The sequence below is a fragment of the Barbatula barbatula genome (genome assembly GCF_947034865.1).
Source record: "Barbatula barbatula genome assembly, chromosome: 3".
NCBI classification, from domain to species: domain Eukaryota; kingdom Metazoa; phylum Chordata; class Actinopteri; order Cypriniformes; family Nemacheilidae; genus Barbatula; species Barbatula barbatula.
The window spans coordinates 12,785,822-12,800,438 of NC_136764.1; the positions used below are offsets into that span (position 1 = coordinate 12,785,822).

Here is a 14,617-nt window from a genome sequence, read left to right on the forward strand (position 1 = left end):
GTAGGCAGATCCCTAACTGTGAATCATTGACTGTTGTGTAGATTTAAAGTGATCGTTCACCCGTTGCAAATTCTGTCATCATTTACTCCCCCTCTATGTCATTTCAAACCTGCATAAAACCCTTCAGTAGAACACAAAAGAAGATACTTATAAAGCAGCCCTAGCACCCATTCACTTCTATTGTATGGGCGCAAAACCAATCCGAGTCAATGGGTGCCGGTTAACCACATTCTTCAAAATATCTTCCCTTGTGTTCTGTGAAAGGAAGAAAGTCATACACGTATGAAATAACAAGAGGGTGAGTAAATGATGTCAGAATTTTCATTTTGGGGTAAATTATCACTTTAAAGTATTGAGGCCAATAGTGGCACATGATTATAGTAGTTACTTGGACACATTTTAGACCTCTATTTTGTGTAATATATACATACAAGTAAACTTTTCTGACCCCTTTATGATTTATTATTAAGTCCTTTGTCATGTTAAATGAGTAACACATTTAGCTGAGTCTTAAGGAATCGACCGATAGAAGTGGTGCATCTGTATAATGTTGTTCAACATTCGTGTTTCATTTAGCTTTTAAATAAAACATTTTTTTTGTTCACATGTGTAATGATGGCACAGAAGAGCGGTTTTTAAGTGAAATAAAATGTATCGTCTTTTATTGTTATCCCTGTTATGTGAGAAAATCGATGCTGAGAGGAACTTGGAACACAGTATCTGTGAAAAAATGTAGATCAAAATGAAGCTTAACCTCTTTGGACCTGCTGCAGGGTCTCTGTGAGGTTGATTTTGTTGTTGCTTTGTTTTTCTGAATTGGCCAGCTGGTGACAGTAATAAAATACGAGAACAAAGTGGTTGAACTTTCTGTAAAAAGTTAGCCTTTATCATGTTACATAGATTAAAGGGAGGACAGTTTTTCTATCTCTGGCCGAATGTCAAAGAAATGTTTAATACGTGCTTGAGAGAGAGAGAGATTTGACTCAAGACTTTTAGGTCGCTGTTCTAAATATACCTGACAGGCAAATGGTAACAAATGGCAGCTTTTGGTAATGGGCTCTTTGAACAAATTAGCTCAAATAGTTTATCAAAACATTCAAGACAAGCTTGAGATCTCAGCAGGCCTCTGTGCTTATCCCAAAGTTTCAGCATAAATCTGATTGTCTTTTGAGCGAGATTGTGTTAAAGGGATAGTGCACCCAAAAACGAAAATTCTGTCATCATTTACTCACATTCTTGTCGTTATCAGTTAAACTATTTAAGTTAAATAATTTGAATAATATTTTTTAAATAATGATAATCGTAATTTAATAATGCGTTTTTAAATAACTATTAAATCGTATGGTGAAAGAAAAATATTCTATAAATGTGTTAACTCGTGGATCGTGCAGATGCGTGTGACCAGGTGTAAATGCACTCGGAAATGTTTTCGTTAAAATCCGATCACATGAACCACTTGACAAACTGGAAAAGTGTAATTCATCTGACTGTTGAGGCCGGATTTGTCAGGGCTTTATTCCTCCTAACAGAGTGCACTTGTAGCCATGCTCAAGCTCAAGTTTGTGGTTTAAAATGTAGACGCGCGACAATCGCACTCAACGCTGTGTGACATTTTCTGTCTTCCCAGCATGTCTACACCACAGCAAGATGAAGCTCAGCGAAGCAAAGCTGAAGTGCTAGCAATCAGTTTATACTTTACGTAACCGTATCTCATGATGCTTAGCATCAGCAGCCTCCCGTGCACTTTGGAAAGGAGAAAACGGCACAACCCGTGGTTTCCCTGCTTTCTTTTAGACGTAACGTAAAAATACGAATGAGAAATATGAATAAGCAATAAATAATGTTTTGCGCGGGTATAGCAGATTGGATTTATGTCTAATTTATGTGGCCATGTGCCCTCTTTTGATGTTAATCCTGGCTGGTGGAAAGCAAATGAAATGCGCTTCCCGAAGCATTATCTTTGCATTCCCTGGACATCCGTGTCATCTGAAAGGGTGTTTTCTGCCTGCGGGTCAACGGGCTCCAGACTGTCCCCACAACACGTAAACATGTAACTTTATTAAATAGAAACTGCAATTTTTATTTGATAGAAAAACTTTCTGACAGAAAAAAACTTTGCCGGTTCTGCTCTTTTCATTTTGTCATAATTTGTTAATTATTGAAGTTACTTTCTTGCCTGTTTATTCTATTGGATTTATATTCTTGTAGTTTTACTACATTGCCCAAAACGCTTACGTTTCGTGAAAAGTTGATAATTTGTGAATGCAGGTGCTGTTGTTGATCTTTTCGTTATGCTGCTGTGTGCAATATAAATAAAATAAATAAAGAAAAATGTTTGTATTTTTAACGTTACACAGACCCTCGTCAACTGAAGTTGTATCTCATTTCGAAGTCTTCGTCCTCCAGATGTTTTTTTTATTGCATTTTAATATTAAAATCTTATTGGTTAACGGTTTTGTTCGGATAATGAGCGTCGGTTCTCGGTTAGAGAAATTACCGGATATGAGCATCCCTATTACCTGTATGCCTTTCTTTTATCTGTAGAACACAAAAGAAGATATCCTGAAGAATGTTGTTAACTTTGCAACAGTTGTACCCATTTACTCGTATTGTACAGACACAAAACCAATGCAAGTGAATAGGTACTGCCGTTATTCGGTTACTAACATTTATCAAAATATCTTCTTTTGTGTTCTGCATAAGAACGAAGGTCGTAGACAAAAATGGTCACCCATAAATATACAGCGTATACAGCAGTTAAACTTGCTGAAAGCATTCTTGGTTGAACATGTTATAAAAAAGATAAGTAGTTTTCATGATAAGCAAGGTAAACAATATTGCAGGTTCACAGTGGAAACCAGATAATACATAGTGATAAAATATCATAATCCGTGTGGTCCATCATCACATACAAAGCTAACAAACCAATATCTTCATCTAACCAATATTTACATGTTCTTGTTTTCCAGGACAGTTTGGATGCTCTGGTCTACGACCTTGATTTTCCAGCCTTGAGGAAAAACAAAAGCATCGATAACTTCTTAAGCAGATGTAAGTATTTTGTCTGGAGTTTTGTCTACATCTCTCCCGCCTTAGAGTGTCTTTCATGTTCATCTGTTCTTTGTGACATGTCAAAACACTTTGAGTGTTCTTTATTGTGGGTGGGGGTTGTTTTGGGTCAGTACCCTCAGTCAGGCACCATTTTGTAAGTCCTGGTATTCGCTCAACAAAAGGTCTTTCAGGACTGCATGGTGACCCGCATGTTATATTCCACATGACCCCCTCCTCTCTCTTACACACACACACAGTATATAGTGATGTTATGTCAGAAGGATGGGCTTCATATTGTCATGTGGTTTTGTTTGATTTTTTTCAATGGCATCTTTCATTCTCTTTCACTCCCACATCACTACTGTTAATGGAATAGTTCACTCAAAAATGAAAATTCTGTTATCATTTGCTCACCCTCAAGTTGTTTCAAAACTATATAAAAACCTTTGTTCTGTTGAAAGGTCTGGGGCACCATTGACTACAATAGTAGATTTTTCCCTACTATGGAATTCTAAAGTGCCCCAGATCTGTTTGGTTGCAAACATTATTCCAAATATCTTTCTTTGTGGTCAGCTGAACAATGAATCATTCAACTGAGGAACTATTGAGGAAATGGTTGGTGTTTATTACTTTTCTAAACTCTATGATTTCTGCTATGTAAATCATGAAATGGCAATGAATTCATAAAGGTTTACTTTAAAGAAAGGACTTAACAGTTTACATTAAAGCTTTACCTTAGAACAAAAATAGACTTGATAATTGGGATACTTGCGAGTTGGGTTCTTTTATCTTAGGGCAGCATGCAGCCACCTTAGCAACCACCCAGAACGCAACAGCACAGCATATACAACGACATAGCATGCTAACGTGCTACTGGGCACTACAAGCTCATCAGTGTCTTTAGTAAATGCAAATATCTACATGACATCAAGATTTCTTCAAAATAATTTGACCTTTGTTTATTTACCTGTTTGTTACTGGTTTCTCTCTGGATCCCTATTCAGGAGCTGTTAGACATATTGTTAGATGAAACAACATGTAGCACATTTTGCTTAATTTAAAGTAGACTACATGTTATTTGTTGTGCTTTTTCATGCTTCAGTCAAAAGAAACCTTGTTTCCGGTTAAATCTGTGATGAAATACTGGTTCTGTTGATCATAAGCTCATGTCAGGGCATTCATACATGCTTTGATCATAGTCAGTACTGCATTTTGTAATATAATATTTTATTTTGTCATATTATTTATTTTACTTTGTATTATTTTAGTACTGTTATTTCTTAGTACTGTACTCTTGCATTTAATTTTTAAATATATTTAGCTGTTTAGTTAAAATGTTTTCATTGAATTAAAAAAAGTACATTAACAATATTTAATTGAATATATGTTGAATGTTGGCACCCAAAAAGTTTTTTTTTTGTATTGTTTATCTCCTTTTTATCATAACTCACCAGCAGCTCTCTGCCACATTAAATGTGATTGAAAGTTGTCATTCCCCCCTGAAATGTTGATGTTAACTGTTAACCCTGGTGAATATCCATAAATCGTTCTTAAATGTTTTCTCCATGTACTGTGGGAGATTTCTTCTTTTCTCAGGATGAAAGTAATGTTCTGTTATTGCCTTCTCTTTATCGATGAACGTGCAAACTTCTGCCAAAGGAGAATTCAAAGAAAAAAATGCCTATTGCTCAGCATTGACCAAATTTGGCTGGAAGTTATATCTCCCTGAGGTGAACTGAGCTGTAATGCTAGATAAAGTCATGAGGGCCATCAGTGGTTATAACACAATTTCAGCTAAATTGATTCTCACACTATCCAGAGGCTCTTGTAGAGTCCAGAGGGATTTACATCCCTCCTGAGAACAGGATGGCTAATTCTCTCTCTCTCAGTTCAGTTTAAACCAGATGCAGATGCTTGACCTCATATGTAGCCAGAAGTGCATTACATTAAATAATTTATCAGAAAAATATCTGGTTAAATCGCAGCTTGAGAGTTGAAAGTGTGGTAAAAGGCTTTTACATAGTGTTCCTTGCATGCTTATGATAATTGTCATGTTTGGAAACTTATACAATAAATTCAATGTTGCTTAATTTGTAATTTAATTTCCTAAATTCAATATTGAAGAAAATATTCAATATTTAATGATGAAATTTATATTAAGAATATCCACCGCCTCTCAAAAGTTTAGGGTCACTTTACTGAAGTGCTTCTCCTGATGTAAAAAATATTTCAATGTCTGAAATTATTGAAAAGATTTTTGTAGTCAAAAATAAAAGTGTGCCTACATACACATTTAGAAATGTTAAAGACTACTTGCTAATGCAAAAATTAACATAGTGTTAGTTAGTGGCCTCAAGAAGCTGGTAAATAAAATGCCAAAAGTTATTTCTTTATGAATATTATGTAAAGGGTGGCTACTTTAAAAATGGTCAAATATAACAAAGTTAATTTGTTTTGGATTTTGTTAGTCTAAATAAAACTATAGTAACATTTTGTGCTATTCCGTAATTTTGAGGAGTGTAGTATTCTTAAACCAGTGAAAAAAGTAAATAATAAACTAAATGAGTATTATTAATAAGTGACCTTAAACATTTGGACAGGAATATGTGTGAAAGAATTAAGGCATTTAACTGTATTTATTATAATTAAACCAAGCTTAAAGTCAGTGAATGACATATTGCAACTAATTCAATACAATTGATGGCTTTTCTTTGTGTTTACTTGTCTTTAGATAAGGACACAATCAGCAAAATCCGAGAGCTTCGTATGAAAGCAGATGATTATGAAGTGGTAAAGGTCATAGGCAGAGGGGCATTTGGAGAAGTACAGCTGGTGAGTGTGTTGAACATATTTCATTCTTGTTTTTCCACAATGTTTCCATTGTTTTTGAAGCTATGACAGTGGTATATTCAACTAGTTTACACTATAACCGTACTTTGCCTTTTCTGCACTCTTGTCTAGCAAAGTAAAAATGTGCAGTGTAAATCATTTAAATGTTACATTCTCTATGTTGTACGGTGTGGAATACTTGATTTTGATCACTGTGCTCCTGTACAATAAAATAATTTCAATACCGACATTGTCTTGGGTAAGTAGCCTTGTGATAAGCAGGATAATATACAGTCAGACGGTCATAACTCCGAAATAAATCAACCTTCAGGGTGATTCAAGAGTGAAGGAGTTTACGTATCGCTAATGACCAGCTAACTATCCATAATCCCGTATTTATAGAATTGTTTACTAATGCTAAGCTTGGTTTAAAGGTCTTCTCTCTCTTTGTGTTTTGTAGGTGAGGCACAAAGCCACACTGAAAGTATACGCCATGAAGCTGCTCAGCAAGTTTGAGATGATCAAGAGGTCGGACTCCGCTTTCTTCTGGGAAGAGAGGGATATTATGGCCTTCGCCAATAGTGATTGGGTAGTACAGGTATGAATTAGCTGACTGATTGGTAAATTATTTAGTTGCGACTTTGTGCTTGAATGTGATATCTTCTGTACGGTTATTATTCATTTATTTTGTGTGCGTGCTTGCTTTTCCAGCTGTTTTACGCATTCCAAGATGACCGCTACCTCTACATGGTGATGGAGTATATGCCGGGCGGTGACCTTGTCAACCTCATGAGCAACTATGACGTACCCGAGAAGTGGGCACGTTTTTACACTGCTGAGGTGGTGCAGGCACTGGATGGCATCCACTCCATGGGCTTCATTCACAGGTTTACTTCACACATTTAACCGTACCTTCCTTTCAAAGTCTTGCTTGAAATTGCTTAAAAGGGATGTTTTAAGGTTTTAATGTATTGCTTTCCTTGCTTTTTTTATCACAGGGACGTAAAGCCTGACAATATGTTATTAGACAAGTCAGGCCACCTAAAGCTGGCTGACTTCGGGACTTGTATGAAAATGAACAAGGTAGACACATTTCACCATTTGTCAGTTCTGCTTTGGTCCGTGTTCTGGAGCTTATCCTTTTGTTGTCTCTTCTCAGGATAGTATGGTACGATGCGACACGGCAGTAGGAACTCCAGACTACATTTCTCCTGAGGTACTGAAGTCACAGGGAGGAGACGGCTACTATGGTCGAGAGTGTGACTGGTGGTCTGTTGGGGTCTTCCTATATGAGATGCTAGTTGGTGAGTTTTACAGCGTTCAGCGCTCATGTTTGATCCATTTTTAATTTAAACTTTTTAGTTGAAGTCTACATAATAAAATAAGCACATTCAGTATGTGTTTGCTATTAAAAGCATTATCACATGGCTTTACAAGGTCAGAATTAACTTGTAAATTATCAATTGAAATAGTCTAGTTGTTGGGCAGAAACCTTGTATCTACAAAACTACTACTTTTAAGGAAATGGAGAAAACACTGCAATAAATGCGACAAGCTCTTTTTAATACTTTTTTTTGGTTAAATATTAGCACAATCGGAGACAAACTTGATGACCATTAGTAATGATTCATGAAAACATAAAATATAGAGATACAAGATTTCCACCCTACAGCAACAATATACTGCATTATTAAATAATATAAAGAAATATTGCACACTGTTGATCTTTATTTATATATTGAAGGCTCACATTTTTGTGCTGCTGAAATTGCATTTCTTAATGGGCGTTTCTTGAGGTCGGAAATTCTCACGTTGCAGATTTCCATAAAAGTTGACTATGAAAAGCCACACTTCAGTTTCCTAAGACCAGAAGAGATTTCCTGGCCCGAAACACAAGAGTAACTGTGCATTTAGGGTCCAATTCAAATCCTTAAACTAAACAAACAGCACAAAGTAGACGACATTCCTAAGAAATTATTCTCTTTCCCTTCCTGAGAAGAATAAGCATCGGTCTTGTTTAATGTGTCCTTAGGTGACACACCGTTCTACGCTGACTCGCTAGTGGGCACCTACAGCAAGATCATGAACCACAAGAATGCCCTGACCTTCCCCGATGACAGCGACATCTCAAAGGATGCCAAGAGCCTTATATGTGCTTTTCTCACAGACAGGTTTGAACAATTGAAATTGCTAAAATATAATATTTGTAACATCATTTTATTATAAAGACTGTAATATTGTCCGGATATTAGATAGTGATTCCTTAAAGGTTTCTGCGAATCTCATATTAATCTTAAGTACCTATAGAGTATTATTGCGAACTTCATACTTCCAAGAGTATTTAGTTTGATCACATTTATAAAAGATACATACAGCTGACCCCAATAAGGGACGAAGAAAAGTTTTTACGTAACGTTTTTTCATGAAATAACCTTCCAAAAGCTATACGAACCTTGGGGGAGTGCATCGAGCACAGAAATACTACGTAATACGTCCAGCTCATGAGAAGCCAGCACGTTTAACATGCTAAAGAAGCCAGAATGCATGAAACCGCATTAAATCACCGCTTTTATGCCTAGTTGACTCCCAACCACACAACACCCTTGTCAGTACATAGTAACTCCCTAGCAACCACCCACAGTGTCCCAACATTGTGGTGGCAAGATTTGCGTGGACACTTTTATCAGAAATTCTGAAATGTTGTTGTCTCACAGTGTTGATAAAATGAAATATTAACATTCGTGTTTCCTAGGTATTAAAACAAATATTATATGTTTTGTTTCAACAGAGGTTTATTTCATCTTGACCTGTCAGTTCAGGAAGTTGTTAGTCTGGATTTGTCCTTTGTTTTACGAAGCAACTGTTAAACCATGTGATGAATCAGTACTGATCAAAGTTTCTCTTTGATGGTGTTCCTCAGGCGAAGCCACATCTCTCTGATTTCTTTGACTGTTGTAATGCTCTTTGCACCCCTTTCTTATGCCACAGTGTTTTCTCTTCTTAATTCTCTATTAAATTCGCTTTAAAGAAGATTAGATTACTAGCCACAAAGCCTTGAACTGGGTAAAGCCTAGTATTGCGAGAGGAAATTTCTGTTCGACACTTCAAAGGTATTATATCTATCTGAAAACACTGAGTAATATGATAAATTGTTGATTTATGACGTCTCGTCTTTAACCATAATCTCTCGTGAGATTAACGGTAAACTTCCCCTGGATCGGCTCGCAGGTCTGCATGTTTTCAATGCTCTTCTTTTGAATGTCAAGAAAATGAACAAAAACTTGAACTATATAAGTGACCCTTGCTCACAGTCTTGTGTTCATTTAACATCATTGTTGTACTCATCTTTATTAGGGAAGTGCGATTAGGACGCAATGGAGTCGATGAGATCAAGCGGCATTCTTTTTTTAAGAACGACCAGTGGACATGGGAGAACATAAGAGAAAGTGAGTTATAAACCTCTATCTGACCATATCTTTTTTGGGGTTAATCCCATCCAGAATAGAAGTTTGTGTTTATTTTGTATTTGTAAACATACATGTATATGTTAACTTGCATGTAAATATTTATATGTAATTATAATTAAATATAAACATTTACTCATTGTTATATTTTTCTTAAACATGTGTATGTGTTTATAAATACACAATTAATATGCGCAGTTCACAGACATATTATGTAAACACAAATTTTTATTCTGGATGGGATTAGTCATTGAACATTGAACCCTATTTATACAGTAATATGCATTTTTAAGATTTGTATTTATTTTCATTCAAATCTGCTGTTGTTGTGTGTAGCTGCTGCCCCCGTAGTCCCAGAGCTTAGCAGTGACGTCGACACAAGTAACTTTGATGACATTGAGGAGGAACGAGGGGACGTAGAGACGTTCCCCATCCCAAAAGCATTTGTTGGCAACCAACTTCCGTTTGTGGGCTTCACCTACTACAGCAATAACCAGTGAGTATAGAGCTGAAGAACAGGCTCCTTGGTCAGCCAACACTTGGAGTCCAAATGTTTCTGCTCAGTTGTTCAAAATGTTTTTAAGATTCTAACCGTTCTCTGTCAGGTTTCCTCGGGAAGTAAACACAAAAAGTGACAGATCGACAAAAGAAGATAATAGTCATGTAAGCACATCTAAACGGAGATTTTAAATGAAGTTTCGCGTCAGTATTTCTTTGGATCGGTAAGAATGAGTGACTGTTTGTGATCTCTCAGCTGGAGAATCTTCAGAAGAGGATCTATCAGCTAGAAGAACAACTTCACAGCGAGATGCAGCTGAGGGATGAGATGGAGCAGAAGTGCAGGTTCTTATTGAACACCTCATTCAGTCATCATTTTATGTATTTTCTGTTTTTTGGAACCAAACACCTCATCCATCCACACCGATCAAACAATTGGTCTATCATGCGTGATTCCAACCCAATCGAACCCCTTGTCCCTCTATTATCCTTATTCATCTAGTCTTCTACTGATTCATGTGTTCACATCTCAACCATCTGTCCATTCTTCCCAAATTCATCCTTCTCAAAATCAGATTTTTCTTATTAAAATCAGTCTTTTGAAATTTGTTCTTTGATTCCTTTTCCCTTCAGGGTATCCAACACAAAACTAGACAAGATAATGAAAGAGTTAGACGAGGAGGTGAGTGAAATGATTTCACCTCCAAACCATGAATCGAAATAATTATAGAGGCATGTGTTTTGTACACAGAGCTTCGATAGACGATTAAAGATAAATATCTGTTAAAAGCAGGACTTATTTTTTTAGTTGTTACATTCCCTGTTTCTTAGCGTTTTGTTGTTCTGGCATGTTTCAGGTTAACCTGAGGAAGAGTTTGGAGGCTAACGTGTCTTTACTGGAGAAAGACAAGATCATGATCCAGCACAGAGCAACAGAACACCAGAGGAAAGCTGATCAGGAGGCAGAAAAGCGGCGAAATCTGGAGAATGAGGGTGAGAGTGGAATTCAGGGTGGCTTATTTATGTATAACATTCTTATCTTACTCTTCCAAAATGTCCATAAGTAAAACTGGACTATGAAAATTCTTGTTTTCTTTAGTGTCCACTTTGAAGGAGCAGCTGGAAGACCTGAGGAAAATAAGCCAAAACAATGAGAAGATCGCTCAGCTGCAGAACCAAGTGAGCTTTATGAGAAGACCATCACCTGGGCTCGAATTATTTAAAAAATATATATATTTATTTAAACAAAAAACACTTGTCATACTATGTGACCTTGAGGTACTAACATCTTTTCCATCTCTGTGACTGACAGCTGGGGGATTCCAATGACCTTCTGCGGGCCGAGTCGGACACGGTGGCGCGTTTGAGGAAGAGTCACACTGAGATGGGGAAGTCCATGAGTCAGCTGGAGGTTGTAAACCGTGAACTGCAGGAGAAGAGCCGTGCGGCGGAGAGCGCTCGGCAGCAGCTGGAGAAAGAGTTACTTCAGCTACAGACCACGCTGGACACTGAGAGGAGAACATGCAGCCAGGGCTCGGAGGAGATCCGAGAACTGCAAGGTAAGAACCACATGGTATACCTCAACTGAATTTAAAATACATTTCTAAATCCACCATGGATGAGTTATGTATGGAAATAAATTTGTGCACACCAAGACATGTCACATGACAGAGAACTTATTCTTCTGATTTTTCAGCTCGTATCACAGGTCTGCAGGAGGACAACAAGAACTTGAAGCAGAACATTTCAAAAGTCGAGCAGGAGAGGAAGCAAGTTCAGGAGGGATGTAACGCCCTTGAGAAGGTCTATTATTTTTATTTTTATCAGATGGTGTCAAGAGAGCCTAGAGAACTTTTAAACATTCCTTGTGCCTTTTTCATAGCTACTAGTCACGTTCCCAGTGTGCATAACATTATAGGTCTCATGACATCATTTGTAGACACTTGATTTTGCAGGATTAATCATTATGTAGTATACTGCATATCGCCTCCAGCGTGCTGTGCACTTTACATCACCTCCGCGTCTCATGAAGCCAATCATGTTCAGACTTTTAAACTCTGGCCTACATCAATTTAAGCTTTATTATTAAAATATTTGGCATACTGTGTAGCACCACAAAAATGTATTTCGACTCCTGGCGGTTAGTTGAAAGGATAAATGCATTTACAATTAAACACTCCCGGGCAGAAAATTATAAACAAAACATAAAAATGTGTAAAACCTGCGTTTTTGTCTCTTCAGGAGAAGAACAGTATGGAAATCGACCTGAACTATAAGCTGAAGACCCTGCAGAAGCGTCTGGATCAGGCGCTGACCGAGCACCGCGTCACCAGAGCTCAGCTCACCGACAAATACGAATCCATCGAGGAGGCCAAGTCGGCTGCTATGCACGGTATGCTTTGTCTGCCAGACGCTCCACGCCCAGCTGTGCCACCTGCGCCAGTTTCTGCTCTAGGGCGCTTCATTCTGACATCGTGTCCAGACATTGTACAGCATCTCATTCAGCTGTGCTCAGACAGCACCTTAGAGATTTCACACGTGCCCAAGCAAAGTGCCCCAGAACTGTTGCTTTCCTACATTCTTCAGAATATCGTATTTTGTGTTCAACAGAACAAAGAAACTTTGTTACTACTATAGTCGATTGTGGCCAAGAACTGTTTGGTTACAAGAATTTCTTCATTTTTTCAACATTTGAGGAATTAAGCGATTTTGTTGTTTTCTCTCCAGCGGTGGAGCAGAAGGTGTCTGAGGAAACCTCACAGCGGATGAGAGCGGAGAGCCGGGTTGTTGAGGTGGAAAAGCAGTGCTCCATGTTGGAGTTTGACCTCAAGCAGTCCGTACAAAAAATGGAGCAGCTGATGAAGCAGAAGGAGCGCTTGGAGGAAGAGGTGAGCGTCACCCCATTGCTGACTTCACACACTCTCATTTGCAAACTCTCAATATTCACCAGTTAGTTTAGTCTGTAACTTCATTTCATTTAACTTACATTTTCTCCGCCCGCTCCAGGTCAAGGTGCTGAGGGTGCAGCTGGAGCAGGAGTCCGGGAAACGCGCTCTCGCCCAGAACGAACTGAAAAGCTGGAGGATAGAGGCCGAGCATCTGAAGGGATCAGAAAAGCAACTCAAGCAGGAGATCAATGTCACTCTTGAGAACAAACGCTCGCTTGAGTTCCAGCTTGCACAGCTCACCAAGTATGACTTTTTTCATCTTTTTTTTCCCCCTTTCAGCGACTATATTCCTTGTATGTTTATAGCTAGACAGTATCAGAAAATAAATCTAGTTTGTACTGTCCCAAAAATCACAAACCTTATATGAAATGGGTCTGTACTGCCAGTAATGCGTTTGTGACCTTGATGGACAAACACATTTTTTTGAAGACTACGCACTTCGTTTAACTGTCCATGACTTTAAACACTTTTCAAGTATGTTTTGTACCCCCGAGTGCCTTTTTTTCAGTGCACTCATTATAAACCACAGCATGTTTAACAGTTCCTGGCTCGCTCCATTGTCTTTAAGAAAAAAACAGGATATTGCTAGCAATGAGAGTACATACTTTCGTCAGAGGCTGCCTGCTTCAGCATTCACTGTTTTTATAATAGTAAATGTCCCCGATTGTTGATTTATCGCTACATGTTTCTTTATTACAAGCATTTCTGATGCCTGTGTTGTTTTCAGTTGGAACCCACTGACCAAGTTCCTTTGGCTCACTCTTTCTAGCGACAGCATCTACTTTACTTTGTATGTAAAATGTGCTAATGAAGGGTATTATTGTGGAAAAGGCTATTATTGAAGCTTATGATTAAACCTGGCCGAAGCTTTTGACTGCCAATATTTACACTGGTGGATTAAGGATTACCCTCCGCTTGACTCCACCTACCCGGTTAATCCTCCACCTTTCCTTCTGTCGACACTGAGGTGGAACTCCCTTGTAGTCTGGGAGTTTATTAATAGTTAACCCAGTTGAACCGGAGATTGAACGCTTCGCTTTATAACATATTGTTTTCCTTAAAGTCAACATAGATTTAAATTGACTCTGTTTACTTTATTAATACAAGTTCCTGGTCCTGTTGTGTATGATGGATTCTTCAATGCCATATAGAGACAAATAACCTTTGTTGCTATAAAAAAGTCAACGACAGCAACGGCGAGTTACCATCGGGATGCATTAAGATGCTCCTATTGGTTCTAATTGGGGTGGAATGTCAGATACGATCATCCTGTATTTTTATGTTGCTGTTATGATGAATCCTGAGGCTGCAGCTGCAGGTTCACTGGAGCTTTTTAATGCTTTTTTATAATTATGGTTGAAGATGTTTGAATAATTGACTTGTGTTTGAAGCTGAAGTGAATTAAACCGACTGAAACTCATCTCCTCAGGCAATACAGAGGGAATGAAGGTCAGATGAGGGAACTTCAGGACCAGCTGGAGGCTGAGCAATATTTCTCTGTAAGCAATTTAGTCACTCCGTTTCTTTTTTCCAAAGTAAAAATGCATTCTTGCATGCCCCCTTGCATTGACGTAAGCATGTATGCTTGTAGATCTCGGATTAATTTTCAAACCCTTTTCAAACTTTATTTTAGACTCTCTACAAAACTCAGGTGAAGGAGTTGAAAGAAGATGTTGAGGAGAAGAATCGGCAGATCCAGGAGGCTCAAAGAAAAGTTCAAGACCTTCACTCTGAAAAGTACGAAGATATTCAGGACATTTTTTTTTCTGGCATTAATGATACTTAATATTTACTTGTGACATTGAATTACACCTGAATTAGAATTGA

General features: G+C 37.9%; 1 protein-coding gene across 2 annotated transcripts in view; it reads left to right on the plus strand.

Moving 5' to 3' along the window:
- rock1 (Rho-associated, coiled-coil containing protein kinase 1) overlaps positions 1-14,617 on the plus strand; it is a 42,244-nt gene that overhangs the window by 18,326 nt on the left and 9,301 nt on the right. For both annotated transcript variants that reach the window (XM_079453240.1, XM_079453239.1), the window contains exons 2-22: positions 2,970-3,051; positions 5,783-5,883; positions 6,341-6,478; positions 6,592-6,767; positions 6,879-6,963; positions 7,040-7,184; positions 7,913-8,051; positions 9,235-9,326; positions 9,681-9,840; positions 9,950-10,007; positions 10,099-10,187; positions 10,476-10,524; positions 10,700-10,835; positions 10,942-11,021; positions 11,155-11,401; positions 11,539-11,645; positions 12,084-12,234; positions 12,570-12,730; positions 12,849-13,033; positions 14,220-14,289; positions 14,424-14,527. In XM_079453240.1, coding sequence (XP_079309366.1) covers positions 2,970-3,051; positions 5,783-5,883; positions 6,341-6,478; positions 6,592-6,767; positions 6,879-6,963; positions 7,040-7,184; positions 7,913-8,051; positions 9,235-9,326; positions 9,681-9,840; positions 9,950-10,007; positions 10,099-10,187; positions 10,476-10,524; positions 10,700-10,835; positions 10,942-11,021; positions 11,155-11,401; positions 11,539-11,645; positions 12,084-12,234; positions 12,570-12,730; positions 12,849-13,033; positions 14,220-14,289; positions 14,424-14,527 — 2,555 coding nt within the window. The remainder of the gene's footprint in view (positions 1-2,969; positions 3,052-5,782; positions 5,884-6,340; positions 6,479-6,591; positions 6,768-6,878; positions 6,964-7,039; positions 7,185-7,912; positions 8,052-9,234; positions 9,327-9,680; positions 9,841-9,949; positions 10,008-10,098; positions 10,188-10,475; positions 10,525-10,699; positions 10,836-10,941; positions 11,022-11,154; positions 11,402-11,538; positions 11,646-12,083; positions 12,235-12,569; positions 12,731-12,848; positions 13,034-14,219; positions 14,290-14,423; positions 14,528-14,617) is intronic.